The 20,769-nt window shown below is 40.9% G+C and overlaps 3 protein-coding genes across 3 annotated transcripts in view; 1 reads left to right on the forward strand and 2 right to left on the reverse strand.

Annotated features, from left to right (window-relative positions):
- Positions 1–20,769, reverse strand: part of acsf2 (acyl-CoA synthetase family member 2) — a 33,202-nt gene that overhangs the window by 7,485 nt on the left and 4,948 nt on the right. Inside the window, exons 3-10 of the mRNA XM_085466906.1 lie at positions 19,478–19,606; positions 19,017–19,070; positions 18,773–18,891; positions 18,174–18,336; positions 16,634–16,729; positions 16,249–16,400; positions 14,503–14,594; positions 14,331–14,407 (exon numbers count right to left, since the gene is read on the reverse strand). Coding sequence (XP_085323032.1) covers positions 14,331–14,407; positions 14,503–14,594; positions 16,249–16,400; positions 16,634–16,729; positions 18,174–18,336; positions 18,773–18,891; positions 19,017–19,070; positions 19,478–19,606 — 882 coding nt within the window. The remainder of the gene's footprint in view (positions 1–14,330; positions 14,408–14,502; positions 14,595–16,248; positions 16,401–16,633; positions 16,730–18,173; positions 18,337–18,772; positions 18,892–19,016; positions 19,071–19,477; positions 19,607–20,769) is intronic.
- chad (chondroadherin) lies at positions 152–14,169 on the forward strand. Its single transcript, XM_085466907.1, has 4 exons — positions 152–1,008; positions 9,580–9,743; positions 10,909–11,071; positions 13,119–14,169. Exons 1-3 carry the CDS (start codon positions 223–225, stop codon positions 11,054–11,056), a joined length of 1,098 nt encoding a protein of 365 aa, XP_085323033.1. The 5' UTR covers positions 152–222; the 3' UTR covers positions 11,057–11,071; positions 13,119–14,169.
- LOC146703618 (uncharacterized) lies at positions 3,843–9,154 on the reverse strand. Its single transcript, XM_085466909.1, has 6 exons — positions 9,066–9,154; positions 8,111–8,171; positions 7,950–7,998; positions 6,216–6,371; positions 5,920–6,012; positions 3,843–4,970 (listed from the first exon to the last, which is right to left on the reverse strand). Exons 4-6 carry the CDS (start codon positions 6,285–6,287, stop codon positions 4,656–4,658), a joined length of 480 nt encoding a protein of 159 aa, XP_085323035.1. The 5' UTR covers positions 6,288–6,371; positions 7,950–7,998; positions 8,111–8,171; positions 9,066–9,154; the 3' UTR covers positions 3,843–4,655.

Consider the following 20,769-nt stretch of genomic DNA (forward strand, 5'->3'; position numbering starts at 1 on the left):
CTCAAGTAAATGTTATAAATAGTGCTGTGTGCTCTGTCCATCCTCCTCTCAAAGTGTCTCTCAGCTCTGCCCACCTCCTCTCTCCTCCTCTGTCCGTCTGTTTCTCAGCACAAACAAACAGGATCAAGCGTTCGCCTTTGCTCTTCACATTTCTCTGCAGATCTCTGAGACTTTTGCAGGATTTTTCTAACTGACCCGAGTTACATTTACAAGCTTTTCAGGATGCGCTGTGTGAGCTGGTTGTTGCTGTGGACCTGCCTCCTGATGCTGGGCATCGTAGTGCGGGGCGCCCCGGCCCAGTGCCCGAGCCAGTGCCACTGCCACGGTGACCTTCAGCATGTCATCTGTGACAACGTGGGGCTGAAGAAGATCCCTCGGGTGTCGGAGGCCACCCGTTTGCTGAACCTGCAGAGGAACAACCTGGGCAGCATACCCACGGGAGCCTTCAGCGAAAGCAAGGGACTCATCTCTCTGCACATGCAACACTGCCACCTCCGAGAGATCGGATCCCAGGCCTTCAAGGGACTGAACAAGCTCGTCTACCTCTACCTGTCCAACAATGACATCAGCACCATCAAGCCCGGTGCCTTTGAGGATCTCACTGAGCTCACCTACCTCCACCTAGACGGGAACCAGATCAGCGACCTGCCAAAGGGCATCTTCTCCCCAATGATCAACCTCTTTGTTCTGCAGCTCAGTGACAACAAGCTGCGGGAGCTGCGTCAGGGGACCTTCTTGGGCGCCAAAGACCTGCGCTGGCTGCACATTAGTAACAACGAGCTGACGACACTGCACGCGAGCTCTCTGGACGACGTAGAGAACCTCGCCAAACTTCACCTGGACGGCAACAAGATGTCCACTTATCCCAGCGTGGCAATGAGCAAACTGCGGGTGGTGGAGGAGCTCACGCTGGGGAAGAACCCCATGAAGACTATCCCTGACAACGCCTTCCAGAGCTTTGGGCGCTATATGGAGAAACTACACCTGGACAACATGGGTCTGGAGAAGGTCAGTCTGTGGTTTTACTGGGCTTATTACTGGCAAAGCATCAAGCCTGGCAAACGTCACTGCTAGAAGTTTTGGCTTGAAATTTAAACAACCTGTTGAAATTAGGTCTTTTTCAAACTACTTGTAGACTCTTAAATATCTTCAGGTTATTTAGAAGAAACGTACAAGACAGCCTTTGTAAAGGTCTTTTGAATTAATTGGCTCAGCTTTAAGAAAACATTGTGCCCAACTAAAACAGTTATGTCATAATAAGGTCTCTGCATGTCTGACTTAATATTTGCTTCCCTAAAAAACTACAAATTTATATGAGTGCAGTTTCCAAACCATCCTCCTTGTAACAAGTAAGAACAAAAGTGCCCCCACAATAGTCTTCTCTCATTAATCCCGTGATTACAGCTTACATAAAGAGTGAGATTTAAGCCAGTCTTGTGTTCTTGGGCGTTCTCACTTCCTCCACACGTGTCTCAGTTCATGCTTATAATGCAAAGCTGCTGCTGCAGTTTTCTATCTCTCGAAAACAGCAGATGTTTGATGCTCAAGGGTACACATGTGCTTAACCAAATGGGATCTTTCTCCGGATGCAGATCAGAGCAGGAGTTTAGCAAAAAGCTGTGAAGTTCTAAGAGTTGATCTACTGAGAAGCGTGTGCGTATTAAACCTAACTGTACTACATTTCAATTTGTGGGGTCTTAAAACGTTCTACAAGTATGACCTTGAGCTTCAGTTTTATTTTGAAGTGAATTAGCAAATGCAGACAGATGCATAAGTGAACTTATAAAGCAGGACAGGTGTCAGGGTAAATGTACGAGATTTGATTTGTGGTGATCAAAACTGTGATTCAACAGGTCTTTTCAAAGACAAGGAGCACAACAGTTTGCATAATCAGGGGAATTTGAGATGCTTACTTTAATCTGAGGAGTCACAAGTCAGAAGTTTGTGACATGCAGGCGTGTAAAGAATGATTTTTCTTCAGCCTGTCAAACAACAGAATCTGAGAGCAGGGGTGTGCATTAAAGCTTCAACCAGGCCCTTAGTTTTTATTTATTTTTTTCTTCACGCTGTAACCAGGTACTGAGAAACTGTTTTGGATAAATAATTCAGTGTCATCCATTAAGCACAAACTCAGTATTTTGGCACCTGGCATCCAATTACAGATTTAATTAAAGGGTGGAACAAGCCAATCCTGTCAGTCAGCAAAGAGGTAAGACTTGAACCTCTTTGTAGCTTTTAAGGGGAAATGAGAGTTAAATGCATTTACTGGTTATTCCAGCTGGACTTTACATTTATGGTCTCAACAGTGCCTTTAAAAACACGCTCCAATCAGCCTCTTCAATGACGGCAGGTCAAAAGTACAATACAAACATGTCAGAGGAAGTGACTCCAACTGTGGATCCTCCCTTGTGCCCTGGAGTGCAGTTTTACTCATCACTGCTGTATTTAAATTGGAACGTGTCCAGAAATTAGATTAAAACAAACCATTTTAATGCCCCATATGAGAAAGTGAGTTGAACCTAATGAGACAGATGTTTTCACAGCAGCCTGTGGGACGCCCGTCTGTTCCTCCACATCAGCTGCAGCAGGAGCGCGTACAGTTTAAGCTCTTCGAGAGCATGTTTGCCTCATACTCCAGGGTTAATCCAATATTTGAGTGTACCTGTGCCAAAATATGGAGGCATCCCAGAAAGGTAAACTGTAAAATAACAAGCTTCTCACGCTGAGGCTGTGCGCGAGCCAGGTGGAAGCAGCAGGAGGCGCCGACTCCAGCACACACGGCCGGGGCAGATTAAGCAGATTTCCAGCCAAATGCTGGTATTTTTGGTTTGTTTTTGTTTGCTGGAGTATGGCCAAGCGTGGCCGAGTCTAATTATTGCACAAGTGTTATTTTCAGCGAGGCGTTTTCTGCTTTGGCTGTGAGGGTCCTGTAAACAGGTCAGGAGGGTTGAGGAGACAGGTAAATAGAGGCAGGGTGTTCCACGGTGCATGAAAGAGGAGTATTTTTAGCCTGCCATTGGCCCAGCTGAATGGACAATTGGGGCCTTTGCGAGCCTTCATGGCAGCATCCCGAAGACTGAGACGACAGAAGGAGTGAACACACCTCGACCAGGCTGGAAGTCATCCATCTTTCACTCCTTCAAAACACCAGCGCCTCAGCGACTTCTCACTCTGCAGTGGAAATTTCCAAACGACCTCTTCTCCTCCAGTCTTACATAAAACAAGCAAAGCTCTGCTTCCCTCTCATCCGCCCGTGTCCTCCTGCTGGTGGAGACGACACTTGATGTAGGTCAGCTCATGTAGCACCTCTCTGAAGCTTTTAGCACCCGTGAAGGAAAGAAAGAGTTCACAGACTGTCAGTGTTTGGGATGAAAGCCACCTCTCATCCTTCCTCCTGCACCAACACTTATCCAAAGAGGAAAACGCTGGCACGACTCCCTCGCTCTACACTCAAAAAAATCTGTTGTTGGATGAACACAATTTAATCATGGCACCCTTTTTGCACACAATTTAACCAAGTACAATAAACCCTTTTCGATCATGTCAAACCAACACATTTAGCATTTGGTGGTTTAATGTAATCAGATTACGTTGGATCAACATACTATACTTACATTGATTTGAAGTGATTTATTTAAGTATGTAGAGTGAAATTTGTTTTAATTCATTCTACACAATTTAAAAAGTTTAGGAAAACAGAATTAAATCTTGTTGTTTCAACAACTACTTTGTTAATCAAGTCAATGATTTCACTCATTTCAACCAAATTATTTCAATTAGATTTGTTTACATTTGTTACACATTTAGAAACCCACTACTTTACAAAAAAAGTCACAATCAGATTATGATAACATTATCTTTATTAACTGGATTTAGTGGACAATATAAAAGCTTACCATTTTTGTACACCTGCAAGCATTATGCCACTTCAAAAGGTAAAACGTTAGAATACTTATTTACATAGGTAATATGTTGGAACCAAAGCTTCCACAACTAAAAACAGATGCAAAATTTGCTCAATATATCGACTGCATTTTAAAAAAATTAAACTAAAAGATAAAAAATACATCTCCCACTTGGCAAGTTAAAACATGTGACAAAATAGAATTACTATTGTGTGAATTTGGAAAAATAAAATAATTAGAAATAATTTGGGGGCAGTACAACAACAAAACAATCCATAGGTGATGAAAATCTATATTTGTTTGGTGTATCTCATTGAAATAATTATTAGTTTGACCAATTTTTACATTTCTGTATTTATTTTTTTAATTTTGGTTGCAGTCCTCCACAGCTAGCAATATAGTTTTGCTGTGTTTTAAAACATGCTAGCAAGCAAAATGGAAACAATAATACAGTGAACTTAACAGGTGGCAGTGGTCTTAAACTTTACAGGACCTTGACACATAAACACAACATAGTACTTCTGTCAGTACTTCTGATCCATTTTGAGCCATCTATATAAGGACAAACAAAAATCATCTGCAGTGCTGTATAAAAGGTGAATTGCCCAACAGAGAGAATCCAAAAACTTAAAAAAAAAAAATTTAAATGAAAGAAAAAAATATAAACAACTCAAATATTACCATTATATATTGGAAATCACCATTGCACCAATGAACCATTCAAGACCTATCAGTCATTTTCAAGTGCCCTCACCCCATAAGCTTGTTTTTCAGAAACTGTGCCTTTGAAGACAGCTTTTGTCCATCAAGATTTAAAAGTATCTTCTGGAGGACTTCAAAGGTGCATTTAAGTTCTGGTGGGTAGCTCAGGTTCAAACAGTATACGAGTCCAAACAACAGAGCACATGCTTGTGCAATGTTACCCAAATCAGTGTTAGCCTCCACACCCTCAATCAGGACACCAACGTCCTCTGGGTCATCTTCAGGTTCAGCACCCTCCTTCTGGATGACGTACACCCCCATCACAGTTTGCTCCATGCAGCTTTTTGCCTCGCTGTCCGTATCCTACATGAAAAAATATAAGACAACAAAGTAAAATTTAAGAGATTGTTTAAACAACTGTTTCTAAGCTGTTCATAAAATCCAAGTACTGTAGTTAAAGTAATAAACAGAAAATTACACACCACTAAAGTAGTTGTTAGTAATTACTCCAATACATAAATTATAAAATACACCTCTCATGTCAAAAGAGGTGGCATAATTGACCTCTCACCGGCCCCTCCCCCGAAAGGGCCATTGTCCAATTACACATTATAGCAACCGTTACTGTGTCTGACAAACATTAACCTCAAGCAAGATGGAGAAGCGGTGTGCCCACCGATACGCCGAGAGATTGTGTCTGGAGGAGTTGTGTTCTTTCCATTCACAAAGTCAAAAACAACGTGAATGGATTAAACAGTGTGTATGGCCCCATTCCCAGGTAACTGTACCGAACATTATGAAGCATGTCTGCTTGCACATTCGGGTACCCATTGGTGCGCAGAGGAAACCATTTGTTTGTCGGACGTAGCAAGAGTAACTTAGGGGGACAGGACTCGAGAAAAGGCTAACTCAGCTGCTAAAATAAAACAGGTATAGAAGTGTTAGTACTAAACAGCTCAAAGTTCATAGACATTTCTATTTACAAATACTGATGACCATAGCAATGAAAAAACAACAGGACTTGTTTTAATCCAAGTACAGATTCAAAAGCAATATTGTCTTGATGCATGTTAAATGCATTGTATGTTTGTGTATCAAGTTTAAGTAGGCATAAATTTCTTTCCTTCCAATACCAAATCCCAGAAATTCTTTATTGCAACGCTTAATACTGTTTGGTATTCAAGACATCCTTTCCCCAATACCAGGTGTCTTGTTGCTAATCTCAAAATTTTAATTTTAACGATTTGCATTTGAGGCAACGTCACAATTTGTATGAGAATGTTACGGTCAACATGCTGTCACAGTGACTCACCAGGTACTCCTTTATTAACTTCTCATAGTCTTCGTTTAGGTAGATGCACAAAGACTTCAAGATGCATGCTCGTCTGGTATGGATGTTGTCATGCTGGAGAGGAGGAGGAGATAATATGAGCCAAAACCAGGCTGTTTTTCTTAAAGCTATGGTAATCAGTTAACTTGCATAATTATTCTTTAGGTTAGAACCTGGCATGTACCATTTGTTAAGCTGAAACAAAATTGACAACTTCATCTCCAAATAAAAGTTATTTTTGCTGCCTATGACAAAGTCTACTCAATCCTAATACAAACCTTGGAGATGGCAAGCATGAGACCTCTTATTTTCTTTCCACGTGTCCCTCCTTTGGTCAGAAAGATTTCCATTAAGCGTGGCGCGTATTGGTCAAGCTCGGCAAAGAAAGTAGATAGCAGAGGCTTTGTGGTGATTCGCAGAAACTCCTTGTCAATCTGCAATAGAGAACAAATACATTGATTAAAAACTCAACTGTATATTTCACTCACTTCACATCTAAGCTGACTAAAGCTGCTTTTAGAAGACCATGCAGACATCAGTGCTGTCTGTGTAGAACATGAATCAGTATGTGTCAGATCCTGAATTTGAAATTTCCACTAAAGTCACAAGTAAGAGGCAAGTGGAACCAAGATCTGGGCCATTTGCTTTTTGAAGTTTGCAAAGACTGCTAAATTGCACCAGTGGTAGTTCACTCTTTGCAACATAGTATGCTGTTCTAAACAGATTTTTCAGGTTTATTTTTAGTATATTATTTGCAATTGGTGTTTGTTCTGGGAAAGATATTGCAGACTGAGCAATAATCCATTTCTAATGGGGGCCTTTCTTAAAATTACTGGTCCCAGTAACAAAGGCGCTTGTCGACTCAGGAATCGAGGGAAAACCAACAACACACCCGGCAGAACATTATGTTATTTACACGGGTGCACATAAGTGGTCCGCATGTGCGCATTCGCTGTCAAAATAAAAGACGCGCACCAGATAAGAAGTTGCAACGCGCGTTTGCATCCATATAAAAAGCAGTTTTTGTCCGCTAGAGTGGGATTTTCACGGCACATTCTGCACCACATCTGTGCGTTCATCATTTGTTTGAAGCCAGCTCACCTCCTTCAACCACTTTTCTGAGAATACGCGCTTCTTTTGTGGTTCGGACTCCTTCTGACATTTCTTTGGAGGTGGAGGAACACCAAAGTAATTGCTTAAAGGAGCTTCTTGACATCTTTAAGAGTTCTAAACAAATGTCTGTCCTCCTCCTGAAAATCTTATGTACGCAAGCACGCGTTGCAACTTCTTCTCTTGTGCGTGTTTTTTTATTTTGACAGCGAATGCGCACCTGCGGACCACTTATGTGCAGCCCTGGTTATTTAGCTCGTCATATTGCAGCCACAGAAATCCTTTTGTCCATGAAACCATAAAGCTGCACTTTCTTTTTGCCTTATAGTCTGATTTGTCATAACTTCTCCGTTTTGTGGTAAGCTTTTCTTTGGCTGTCACTTCTTCACCCTGACCTGTCTTATTTGGCTCAGCAGAACTGAAATATATATCTTCCTGCTTTTACACACGCACTCACATAAGCTCAGCAATTCTCTGCGCGATCAACCTCTCACATGTTTAAGCTGCGGGAGATTTCACTTGTCATGCTTGCATAGTAAGCTAACGATTGATAAGACGATGTCAGAGGAATTGGTGCGCAAATTATCCTCACTCACAGATCAGTCCTGTCGCTCTCTATACACAGTTCGCACGATTGCAAAGTGAAAGCAAAAAACAAGCGCAAATTCAAACGCGATTTCAATATGTCACATATTGACAGTGGCTCACCGATGCCAATGATATAATTACCCAGCTACATTTCCGAAAGAATGCAAAAGCATTGACATATATTTTTCCTTCCTACAAAAGCCGGACGGGCAGGGCAGAGATAGATTTTGGTAGCCCGACTGGAAAAATCGCTAGCCCCGGGACGTCGGGCTAGCGATTTTGCGAGCCCTGTACAGCGTTTCAATAATTTGTACCTACTACTCTCCCTGATGGAACAACGCTTGCACTGCCACATACAAGTCACTGAAAGAAAAAAAGAAAAGCAGTTTTAAGGATGGTTTTATTGGCACCTTTTTTTCCACTTTGATTAAATCATAAAACTATCATAATAAATATATGATGGTAAAAGGCTTACCATGTATTAAAGAGGAGGCACAAACAATCAGAAAAAGGGGTCAGCTTTCTTTGTGGTGTTACTATGGTAAAGAAAACAGACAATTATTTTATAAAAATTCCAGTGGATTTTTTTTTACTTTGTTGCAAATGTATAAAAAAAAATACAAATACATATAAATACCTCTTGCAATATAAAATTCACAGATAAATAGCCAATCTGTTGCCAAATGTAATAGCAGTGTTTCACACTATACAATAAAGATGCTGGTAGTTGCGGTAAAGGTCCGACAGGCAATTTTCATAACTATCCGCCATTGCCTTTTCCTCTGACCTCGTGTTTATGCTCTTTTTTCCCATGCACTAGCGATCAAGTCAATTCGAAGGATGCAGCCCCTGAATTTAGACACAGCTAATATTTAGCAACTCGCGCATGCTAGTTTAACTTGCATTACTGTGAGAGGCCGAATGCTTAAAATAAAAGGAGAAAGAAAGAAAGAAAAAATGCAAATAATAATAAAAAAAGTGAACAAAGACCATGTCTTGCAATAACCGTCATTTAAAACCAAAGTGAATGCTAACAGAGCTAGGTAAAAGTTCAATGAGACAACCATACTAGCTTTAGCTAACTTCATTTACTTTGAATTACAAACGTGTTAAATATTGAATTAAACATATCAATAACCGCTAAAAACACTATAAGACTAACTGCAAAAACAGGTAAAAAAAAAAAAAAAAAAGAAAGAAAAACAATGAAGTGGAAATGCTAATAATAGTATAAATATACCCAGAGCGGATTAGAAATCAGGTATTAGACGGTACCGATTGGCACCGTCTAATACCAGATTTTCACTGCATTTGCTCCACTCCCGCTGTCTAATGACAACTTACACATTTGGAATTAAAAACATTGTTAAACAATTAACGGACAGAACAACTTCGTTTGACTAAGATATTTTGAGTTATTTATTACTTACCTGTATTGTGGAAGATTCCGCAGGGGGAAATGGCAGTTCACTGAACACATAACTTTCTCCGCGTTCCCGCCTTTTCACTTCTGGGAAGTTTGAGCATGCGCACTAGGCATCGGTGCCTTTTCACTTCTGGGAAGTTTGAGCATGCGCACTAGGCATCGGTTTTAGAGTTGTTGATTTAAAATAATTGCATTTAATTGAACTGAAGAATGCAAATCTAGTTCATTAAACTTTTTGTTATTTTATGTTAAACCAACAACTGATAATGATTTAAAAACCTAAACTCAATATGTTCATGTTAAATAGACAAATGTCTATTGAATTAATCAAACAACTGCCTTAGTTGACTTTTTTGAGTGTACCCCCGCCCTTACCCCCCACACCCTGGACAGATATGGAGGATATCCCGAGATTTTTACCAATATTTCACGCAAGTTTCAGGTAGATTTCCACTCCCTTAAAAAAAAAAAAAAACAGAAATAAAATACAGCTCATGTGCTGCTCTGCATTTTTCTAGTTATCCGACGGCGCATTTACCGGTGTGACGACGGTCAAGGTGCTTCACCTGGAAAACAACAGGCTAAAGTCGATTCCCAAAAGCCTCCAGTTCAACACCATCACCAACCTCACCCTCTTCAACAACCCGTGGAACTGCAGCTGCCAGATAGCTCCACTGCGCAAGTAAGACTCAAAGCTGATCTTCAACTAACGATCGAGTAGGATTATTGGAATGAGGGGATCTTTAAATATTTTGACTTTTGATATTTTTCCATTCCAAAAAAAATTTTTTTTTAAAAATTAAAAAAAAAAAAAAAATTAAAGAAATTAGAAAAAAAGAATAAAAGCCACAAAAGAATTCATGCATATTGTAACTGTAACGAGCTCAGATTATAAAGCAGCAATGTCATCATATGCACGTGATGATAACTGTGATATATTTAAATGTTATAAACACAAACTGTGGCAGAATTGCACATTTATGTTGTAAAAAAATCCAACTATTCTTCTAATTTCAGAATTTTCACCTTTTTTTTTTTTAAAGACAACACAAAAAGCACATTTATACTGTGCTTCAAACAACCATTACTCACAGTGACTCAGTTTAGCAGTAATTCACATCTCACATCTGTTTTTTTACTCTACACGAGCCAATCGGTCACAAAGTGAACATCATGCTGGGTTGAATAAGATTTCTGTAATACAATAAACTCATTAGGAATTCCCCCCCGAGGTCATAAAATCAAGAAATGTAAAGGAGTTTCTCAGATTTCTTCAACCTTCAGTCAGTTGCCCCCTAGTGGCCACTGGAAAGAATGCAAGGTTTCTTTTGCATAAAATAACTGCATTAAAAAAATACTTTAATATTACCTAAATATGGTCCCTTCAAAAAACAAATAAAAACCTTGAGGTCCCAAAAAGCTAAATCTCCCACATAAAGATGATATGGTGGATACATCCGTTTCTCACATGAAGTCTTTGTGCTACTTTAATAACGTTGCTTCTCTTCATCCTGATTGCCATGAAATTTGTAACATACAATCCATTCGTATCGTTCATGTAATTTTACGCTAAACTCTGCTGGTAGCGCCACTGACTTTAAAGCCATATGATTCCTCCTCTGGGAACTTTCTGCACGACGTTTTTTGCTAAATCATCCAGCATTTGTCGAGGCTAAAGAATCAGCCTGTTCAGCCAACCAGCAAACTCCTGCAGCATCACTGACAGCTACAAACACAGGAGCAGCTTCACGGTTATCGAACATGAAAAAAGTGTCTATTCAGGTTCACACACTGTATTAAATAAGAAACATGCTCCTTCATGCTTCTCATATTTTGGCTTCTTCCAGGTGGATGGACTCGATCCCAAGCCTGAACCGTCCAGATGCACTGTGCGCATCTCCGAATCAGCATAAGGGCAAGCAGGTCAGAGACATCACTGGCTTCAAGCGCTGCAGACCGAAGACAGCGAGGGCCAAAAAGGGCATGCGCCAATGAACTCACGGCCCACAGGTACCGAACAAGCCATGACGAGAAGAGGAAATGTAGATTACTACTCAGAATATGAAGCTGCAGCCAGGAAGTGGTGCATGAAGACCAGAAACCTGGGCTTGGAGCATCAGCACCTCTAAAGATCACCAATTAAAATATCGAAAAAGAAGTTCTAAAGAAAACTATTTTTGGTTTTTAGGTGTTAATATTCTGACTTTTTGGGAGGGTTTGGGATCACTGACTTCCAGGGGCTTTTTTATTTTTATTTTTATACACAATACAGTAGTTGATAAATTAAATGATCATGTCAGCAATTTTAAGTAGTTTTGAAGACAGTTTTGTTGGTTTTCTTTTCTGTTTCTTTTGTCTGTTTTTCCTGTTGCCAAGTAAAAATAAGATCTAAACATTTTAACTTGGGCTTTAGGAAATACCAGGGAGCTTTTCTGTAATTATCTGATTGTTTTCTTGTGTTGACTCCAGGGAGAGCAGCCGTCACTTTAAGTTGAGCTTTTCTGATGTAAATTATAACAAATCAGGTCTCAAAGCCTTCTATAAGACCAGAATAAGAGAAAAAGATAACAAATCAGTGATGATGTTGTTGCTCTAGTTGAGAAAACACAACGTTTTTTACTACTATATGTGAGGACAAATTTAACTTAGACATAAATGCTAACATTTTTATTTGCAAAACAAAATAAAGAAATTAATTATATTTTGCAGACAAAAACTCAGCAGAAAATTCAACCAGTGACACATTAAATTGTGTCGTCCTTTATTTTAACAATTATCCCAAGATCAGAGCATGCAAAACTGCAGAAGAGCTAGACCTCAGACACTACAGATAGAAAGACTGAACAATGATGGCTCGTTTGCAAAGGTTGCCAGGAGTTGGGTCAGGTTTGCAAAGTTGCAGCTAAAGAAAGATTTCTGCAACAAAGTGGAGATGTTTGGCTATAATGCACAGATTGGAGAACATCAGCACATACACCTCGTACCAACTGTCAGCACAGTGGCTGAGAAGTCGCTATTTGGGCACCTTGCAGTCCTCGAGTCGACCATAAACTCATCTGAACGCGAAAGTATTCTAGAGTCAAATGTGAGGACCTCTGTAAGCCGAGCTTTAGCTGTGGGACATGAAACAGGACGACGATCCAAAGCACAGCAGCAAATCTACAACAGAATCAAGACACTGCAATGAACCAGACCTCAAACTGATTAAAATACGTTGGTGGGAACCGAAGCAACACTAGAAGAGTGCTCCAAAATTCCTCCACAGAGTCTGATCAAGTCACAGAGAAAGTCATTACTACAAGTTAATCTGTCACGTGTGGCTCTTTTGAGGTTGTATTTAAATCATTTTAGAGAATGCAAAGTATGCAAAGCAGCTTCTGAGTGTCTGATGCCAAGCTGATCATAACGTTTAACATGTGATCAGTGTCAACTCTCAGCAAATTTCCCATCTTTAAAAGCTCCTAAAGACAAGACATCTAAAGAGGAATCTGCTTCCCACACAGGCTGTGAAACGATGCTTATTTTAAAACAGAAGAGCACTCTGACATGAAGAAATTTAATGAGTTCTTTCTTTGTCTCCGCTCCACCTCTCCAAGTTTCATAACAGTCAGCCCTGTAGTTTTTCTACAGCCTTACTGACAGATAAACAAATAGCTGTGAAAACATCTCTGAAAGAGCGATAATTAACTGGAAACTGTAGACTGTTAAATGACAGTTAAACGCTCGCTGGCCTTTACAAACGCCTGATGTGCAGTTTTGTGCAAGTATAAAGTCTCATCTCGGCTGTGATGGAAGGTTTTCAGCTGGACTTTGGTGCATTGTGACAGTGGCTTCCCAAATGAGGTTTAAGGTGGTTTTGGAGTAGCTCAGATTTGGCGTTGCACTGTTATGATTTTCTCTTTTTGACCACAGAACTCCGTGTGCTCCCCCTCTATCCCAGACTGAACGTTTCCATCTTGGCCCTGGGGTCCAGCACACCGAGTCCAGGTCGCGGGGTCTCTGGTTGGAGGGCCGACTGTTTGACTTGGCTGCTGAGTTTGTGTCTTTTCTCCCACAGGAGACGCCGAGCAGGAGCCCATCCAGGTGACCGGCTACAATGAAAGCAATGCTAACTGTTTCTACTTAAAGACTCTCCATCTATTCATCTGCCAGAGGCTGTCAGCAGCATAAACACAGACACACACATCGCCCTTGGTCTGCTTCAGTTACACACAAACACGCATCGACTTGATTTAAATATAATTCTCATTCATTTATATCAAAGATGAAGACTTCAGCATGAAGTGGAAGCAGATGGGATGGAAAAAAGGGATGCTTTTAAGTAAATGAGGAAAATGTTGAGGAGAGATTCGCCATCCCGTCCCTGCGCATTCAATTTTTCAGCACAATGGACAAACCGTGAATCAGTCTAAGCAAAACAAAACACATGAGCTTAAAATAAGCTCATGTGTCAAGGAGATTGTTTCCATTCTTGTCTTTAAAGCTTTAAAAAGAAAGACTGGAAACACCCATCAACCATTGACCAAAAATCACCTGTGCGTGGTTGCTTGCTTGTCTGTTTTTCTTCCTGTTCAGCTCTTGGTAAAAGTGTCTTCTTCAACATGTTAAACCACGTTTTTAAAGAGCCTCGAGTTCAGCCCCAGCAGATGAGCTGATATCCTCAATGTGGTTCTTTGAGGAAGCCCCGCTCAGCTCCTGTTTCAACCTTCTGTTTGCAAGACAAAGCCTATCAGGCAAAAGTTGGCTTAAAAGGTGGAGGAGCTGAAAACAGCTCAGTTCAAACAGAGGATAACGTGAAGAGCTGCACAAACAACGACACTTTATCTATCCTCGTTTCTGCATGCACACCTTCACTGACATTTAGAGTGGCCAAAAAGACTGAAAGTGAGGACAAGATCAGTGAATCGTCATTTTTTTTCTACCCTGGTCAATAAGAAGATGAATGCAGGATCATTGTAGCAAATTCTTTGTGAGACATTGTCACTTTTCACTTTTTTTTTTTAAACAAGCATCTAACAGCAAATCAGAGGGTTTCCTCAGACATAGCTCATGTATATTCAGCCTGGACTTTTGGAAGTGCTAACATCCAATAAACTTTTTACAGATTCCTTCCTGTGTCTCTACCTTAAAAATCAGAACTCACTCCATTATGTCGTTTTTCTGAGGATTTGTCTCCCCCTAGTGGGAAAAGGTTAAACTGCACCATTAAATCACTCATAAATCAAACATTGACCTTATACTGGGGGGGAAAAAACAAAAAAAGACTCACTGTTATTTCCTTCGCATTCAAGTCAGAGAAAACTTTCTTCACAAGTTCTTGAGGGCAGGGTGAACCAGCCATGATGCCTAAAGTTCAAAGATGTAAACAAACAGAAGCAAATAAATGCAAAAAATATATATATATCAGAAAATGAACTTTAAAAATCATTTTCTTTTCTCACCTCCCTCCACTGATGACAAGTCATATTTAGTGAGGTCCGGCTGGTTGAGCATGTCGACATACATGGTGGGCGTGCCATAGATGAAGGTGCACCTGAGAAGAGAACATTTGGACAGTGTTTAAAATATTCGTTAACAAAAAACACTTTTTGTTACTGATTACGTATTTATATAAATGTAATATCTGCATATGATAACAACTGGACAAAAAACAAAACTGTGTGAAATGGCCCCAAAACCAAAAGTGCAAATTAGCTGTATCCAAGGTTATGATGCACTTTTGTTATCAAACAGGTGACTACAGGAGTCTGAGAAGAACTCAACAACTGCAGAGAAAGCAGAACTGTAACCACAGATGAGACTGTATATAAATGATGTACACAGACGCCGTGATGTCACACATTCAGCTCTATCTTTGAGGCCTCAAAGTCCATTTGTGCATAAACCAGCAGTCAAGGCACACTGGAATTCTTGTGCAGAACTCTCCCAGTCATAGTAAGCACGATAGAAAAAAAATAGACAAAAATAAACAAGACAATACTATACTAATATAAATTATAAATTCTACTCCGTTTACAAGAGGGGTGGCAGTGTATACACAGGACTGAGCATTTCTGTAAACCATCTCTAAGATTTATAGAGAATTGTCAATAGAAGAAGAAAAAAAAAAAAAAAAAAAGGAATGCCGCAACTCCCGTCACCTAATATCAGGAAACTGAAGCTACATTTTAAATAGCAGTTATCAAACTTCACATCTCTCCTCTTTTCTTCCACACCCAACCGGTCACAGCAGATGGCCCCGCCCCTCCCTGAGCTTGGTCCTGCTGGAGGTTTCTTCCTGCTAACCCCAAGCGCTGCTCATAGGGGGTCATCTCATTGTTGTGGTTCTTTCTAATATTGTAGGGTCTTCACTTTACAATATAAAGCACCTTGAGGTGACTGTTGTTTTGAATTTGTTTTCTATAAATATAACTAAATTTCACTTCACATTCGCTCACTGCAGAAATTGAGAGTCAGACGAGACAACATTTGTTAAATTTTCAGAATTTGCTGTAAACATGAAAACATGGATCCATTGCGCTTTGGCAAGCGTGGGAGACATCTCACACACACACACACACACACACACACACACACACACACACACACACACACACACACACACACACACACACACACACACACACACAGAGTTTATGTTATCCTAATGGGGCAGTTTACAAGGCCACAGGAAGTGCTTTTGGGAAATATCTGATCTCATTCATGAAGTATCTGAGACTAAGGTTCACCGGCCTCATGCAGTAAAACAATATTTGACTTTCTGAGATCAACACTCAGATGAACACAAAGTTTTTAAATGGTGACTAAAGCTCATTTCTTTAATCAGCAGACATGCCACAAATACACAAGACAATCTCCATTATTCCGTAAGAAAGGATCAGACACAGACCTCTGTGTTAGTAATGAGATGCACTCAGATTACAGTTACAAAATTTTTTTTTTTTAAATCATCGTTAAGCAGGGAAACATGAGACGTGTGGAAACCAGTTTGTGTTGCTTTAATTTGATGGTATCCTGGAACCCAAAGGTACAACACTGCTCCAGATTTAAAGGCGATTATAGTCTCAGACCTTTTGTTCAAGCGTATTAAAGATCAAATATCTTTCTGTTAACTCGCACAACAACACAGCCCTGTAGGCTTAGAGGTGTCCTATTTTTTAAATCCTAGCCTGAACTTCTGACATTACCTTTCACTCTCGATAGCTGCCAAGTTTGCCTTTCCATCGTATCCCCTGGAAGGAAAGACGGTGGAGATGCCGTGCACGGCCATGGAGATCCCGCCACCCACAGAGCCGAAGCAGTGGTACAGAGGCACTGGCACACAGACTCGAGTGTGAGGCTGGAAAACGAGGAAATAAAGGAGTCAAAATTAGGAAAAAAAAAAACTTTGCAATGAAAAGACTTTAAGCAAAAACACAGTAGTTTATAACAGGATCAGTTCTTCGTTAGTTTGAATCCTTTCGTGGATTTTTGAAATAAAATAAAGCCCAAACTTTAACAAAGACATTAATTAAAATCAGTAAATTATTTAAAAAGGTCTTAATGGTGTGAATTCCTGATTAATTCACTTACTCTCCAGTGGTATCCCAGTCTTCTTCCAATAAAGTAGGAGTTGTTGATGATGTTGTGATGTGACAAGGTGGCACCCTTTGGAGCTCCAGTTGTACCCTGGTAAAATATTATTCTCACATTACTGCACTTATAAAGCCATAAAGTAGGACTTAATCTGTTGTCTTTGTGTTTGCAGACGTTTATCAGACAGCATGATACCTTATTACCAGATAACACTGAAGAAAATAATAATACATTGAAATTATGCAATGAGTTTAGGATTGTAAGATTAGATATTCACAATTTCTGACTAGAAAAAAGAAAGAAACAGTCAAATGGATATGATTGATTTTGACTTCATTATGACTGCAGGTGTTTCGCTGTGTTGTTTAGCAGGTTGTTAATCTGTTTCAGCTGCTTTGGTGTTAATGAAATTACCAACATGTGCACTAGAGGCTCAACAATGAGACAAACCAGTAAAACAGGAATAGTTTTACACCTGGACGCCATGGACATTTTTTACCTCCTCATCTTTTCTAATGGTTTTTCACTAGTTTTGCATTTGGCAAGGGTCGGTGTAGTTTAGATCCTCTAGGATTGCACATCAAAACATGTCAACGCAAGAAGGTTTGGTGCGTCTCCCGGCACAGTCTCAGGAGCATATGGGAGATTCCATGAGATAGCAACACTATAAGAGCTGGACAGGGCCGTAGAAGGCCTTTAACCTCAGCAGGACCAGTATCTGCTCCTTTGTGCAAGAAGGAACAGGATGAGACTTGCCAGAGCTGCAAAATGACCTCCAGCAGGACACTGGTGTGACTGTGCATGACCAAACAATCAGAAACACGCTTCATGAGGGTGACCTGAGGATCTCTAGTGGGCCCTGTGCTCACTTCCCAGCACTGTGGAGCACAATTGACATTTTCCATAGAATACCAGAGTTAGCAGGTCCACTAATGGTTCCCTGCGCTTTTCACAGATGAGAACTGGTTCACCCTGAGCACATGTGACAGACGTGAAAGGCTCTGGAGAAGCCGTGGAGAACATTAGGCTCCTGCAACACTGTTCAGCATGACTGGTGTGGTGGTGGGTCAGTGATGGTCTGCAGAAGCATATCCATGGAGGGACACAGACCATCCTTTCCCATCGTCCCTGGGAGATTACAACACTATGGATTATTTGCAGCATCCTTGTGGGTGGGATCTGGTCAACAAGAATCTCAGCTCCATTCTTCAGGAGGTTGCTTCTTGGTCAGGCACCACACACGTGAATGTTAAAGCATCAAACTTTGGACATGAAAAAAAATTCTTTACCACCTCTAACAAAAACAGTTTGTTCTCTGTGGATAGTTTCCCCCTTCATTGCAGCTGTACAGTGTGTGAATCTTTGACTCACCAGTTTAAACTTTACTAACATTCAAAGTTTTAATGACCTTGCAGCAGGTCGTTTAAGGTCTTATAATAATTACTTGTTGAACTCTGAAATATTTCCTGTGGCAACAAAATCTTTTGCATGCCATCCAGCCACAGTGAGAAGAGAACAGTGACTGCGCATCACTTACCGAAGTGAACTGGATGTTTATGGGGTCATCGAACGAGATCTTCTTTTGCAGATCCTGAAGCTGCTGCATGTGCTGACTGCCGCCGGCCTGCATCACATCCTCAAAGTGAAGCATGCCCGGCTGTCGGCTGTCCAAAACAATCACGGAGCGGAGTTCAGGGAGTCTGGTGGAAGGAAAGCAAACAATCAGACGGTCAGGCTGTGATCTGTTGGTTGGCAAAGCTGTAAGTAAAGAGTATCAGTCAGGTAAACAGACAATAGCAACGTGTTCTGAAGAAATCAGTTAACTTTAAAGGAACTGAACCAACCAAAGGATTAACAGCAAACCTTGCAATGTCCAATGTAAAGAAGCTATCAGCATATGAAGCATGTATGTTTTTGCACTAGTTTTAATGCAAAACCTTCTGTTTTAAAAGCCTCCAACCACCACGTCTCTCCACAGTCGAATTTGAAAAGCTCATCTTTGGTTCTTCCAAGGATACAAATCAGCCTCATGGCCAGTGTTAGTGTCACAATAATCTTTAAACCGTTAAACCTGCCGCCTTCATGCTTGGAGGGAACATCACATTTCGACCTGAGGGGCTGACGGGTGATCTGTACCTGCTGCTCTTGATGTCTCCTGGGCTGGACGTCTCGATTTCTGGACAGATCTTCCTCAGCATGTCGCAGTAATTCAGGGTTTTAAACTGTGTAGGGCACACTACAGCTTTGCACCCAACCTGCGAGGGAAAAAAAAAAAGGAGCAGAGAAGTTAAACTTTCACGTGTCACACATATGCATGTGTCTCTGTGTCCAAGAATTAAAAAAAAGAAAACATAATCAGGCTGAAAAGAAAACTGCTCACCTTCTGCAAGGCAAACTCCACCTCCTGCACCTGGTATGCTGGGTTCACAGCCACCTGTGGAAGGTAAACATTAGGAAGAAGACGAAACTAGAGCTTTCAAGAAACTAAGTTTCATCTTTATCATCTTCAGTCCAGGCATCTCTTTGAAGCATGGCAGACAGAAAGCATTGATCTGCAGTCCAGTGTCCTCGTCAATAACTTCCTGAGGGTCAGGCTGGCCGACCACGCCACCTCTTGGCGTCTGGCTCACACAGCAGGACTTTTGCAGACCTGGATATCCATCTAGTTTCCTGCTTATCGGGGTCCACAACTTAGACCCACTGAACAGGATTTCCTTAACACATAAGTGACATTTGTGAGGTATCTGAAGGCATCTACACGACTTTAGCCAGTCACCAGCCCCTACTTAGTTTTCAACCTTACCAAATCTCAATACTGCAACATGCCCAGCTTTAACTCACCAGTATAATCCCAGCTTTGGCTGTTGCAAACTGGAACAGGACCCACTCATAAGTGTTTGGTCCCCACATGCCGAGCCGGTCTCCTTTCTTCATTCCGAGCGCCAGCAGCCCGGCTGCAGCCTGGTCCACCTGCAGAGACACAAACAACTCTGTGCAGTGAGACCATCAAACATCCAGGGGATGCTGCAGGTCCAAAGATTACTGTGCTTTACATTACTCCAGCAACAGAGCAGTCTGCCATGTTTCACACACGTCACAATGAAAAGCTACAGAGAAAGCACCGATAGTGTTAGCAAAGCAACATTTCCATGTGACAACTACAGTTTTCTTCCCTTTCAAATAAAGAAAACAGCTGTTTAAAGTAATTTATGTAAAGTCAGGTTTTTGGGGACGCTGTAGGCAGCTCAGCTCTGAAATAGGATCTGTCCTCATTTCCTCTGATAGCAGCAGCAGAGATGCAGACTCAGCACGACTGAAAGAGCCACAGCCAACACCTGATTGGCTGAAACATACAGGAACTACCCTCACTTTTCATACATTAAAGAGTGTTTTTCTTTTTTAAATGGATAATGTTCCTCATAAGTCATTTAAGATCCTGTCATGAGGATATTAACTTAACAAAACGCCTTTCTAGCTTTGCTATAAAGCAGTCAGGCAGAGCCAGGCATAGGAAGATATCAGAAACTCAAACACATTCTCTCTTATGTCATGAAGGGAGAGCGTAGCAGAGCTGCCAAGTAGAGCAGAGGTATCGCCATAAAAGGCATACTGGGATTGTAGTGTGCTTTTCAGGCAGGAGTCAAAGTTTGCTGTGAAGTGTCAGTTTAAAGCTCCTGTTATGACTTATGTAGCTAGTGATGACTCAGCAATCAAATGTGCCTGTTTAAATTTCCCCTTGTGGGGATTTAAAGGATTATTCTATTCTAAATCTAAAGATGTAGTCTTTAAAAGAAGTGAAAAAGCAGGGGAAAAAAAATCAAAGAGCAAATGTGCAGATTTTCTAAACAAGAAAATGAATCTCTGCATTAACCATATGTGCACATTTCACAGAATCGTCAAAGGAGCTTGCAAAGAGAAGCTTCTCGGATGAGAGGTAAAACGTCTTCAAGCAACTTAAAGAAGTCCAGACGCTTTTCTTTGCAAGCTCCTTTGACTACGATGACCTGGATGACTGAGAACCTTCACAGACATTTCACAGAATCCACTTGAGACCTGATTTGATGATCACCTCGATCATGTGGAAGAACAGTAAACCTGACAACACCATGAAAATTTTCATGAGGTCACGAGGG

This window comes from Copadichromis virginalis, linkage group LG8, assembly GCF_057382275.1.
Source record: "Copadichromis virginalis isolate Kocher_CV1m ecotype Utaka linkage group LG8, C_Virginalis_male_GT1.1, whole genome shotgun sequence".
Classification (NCBI taxonomy): Eukaryota; Metazoa; Chordata; class Actinopteri; order Cichliformes; family Cichlidae; genus Copadichromis; species Copadichromis virginalis.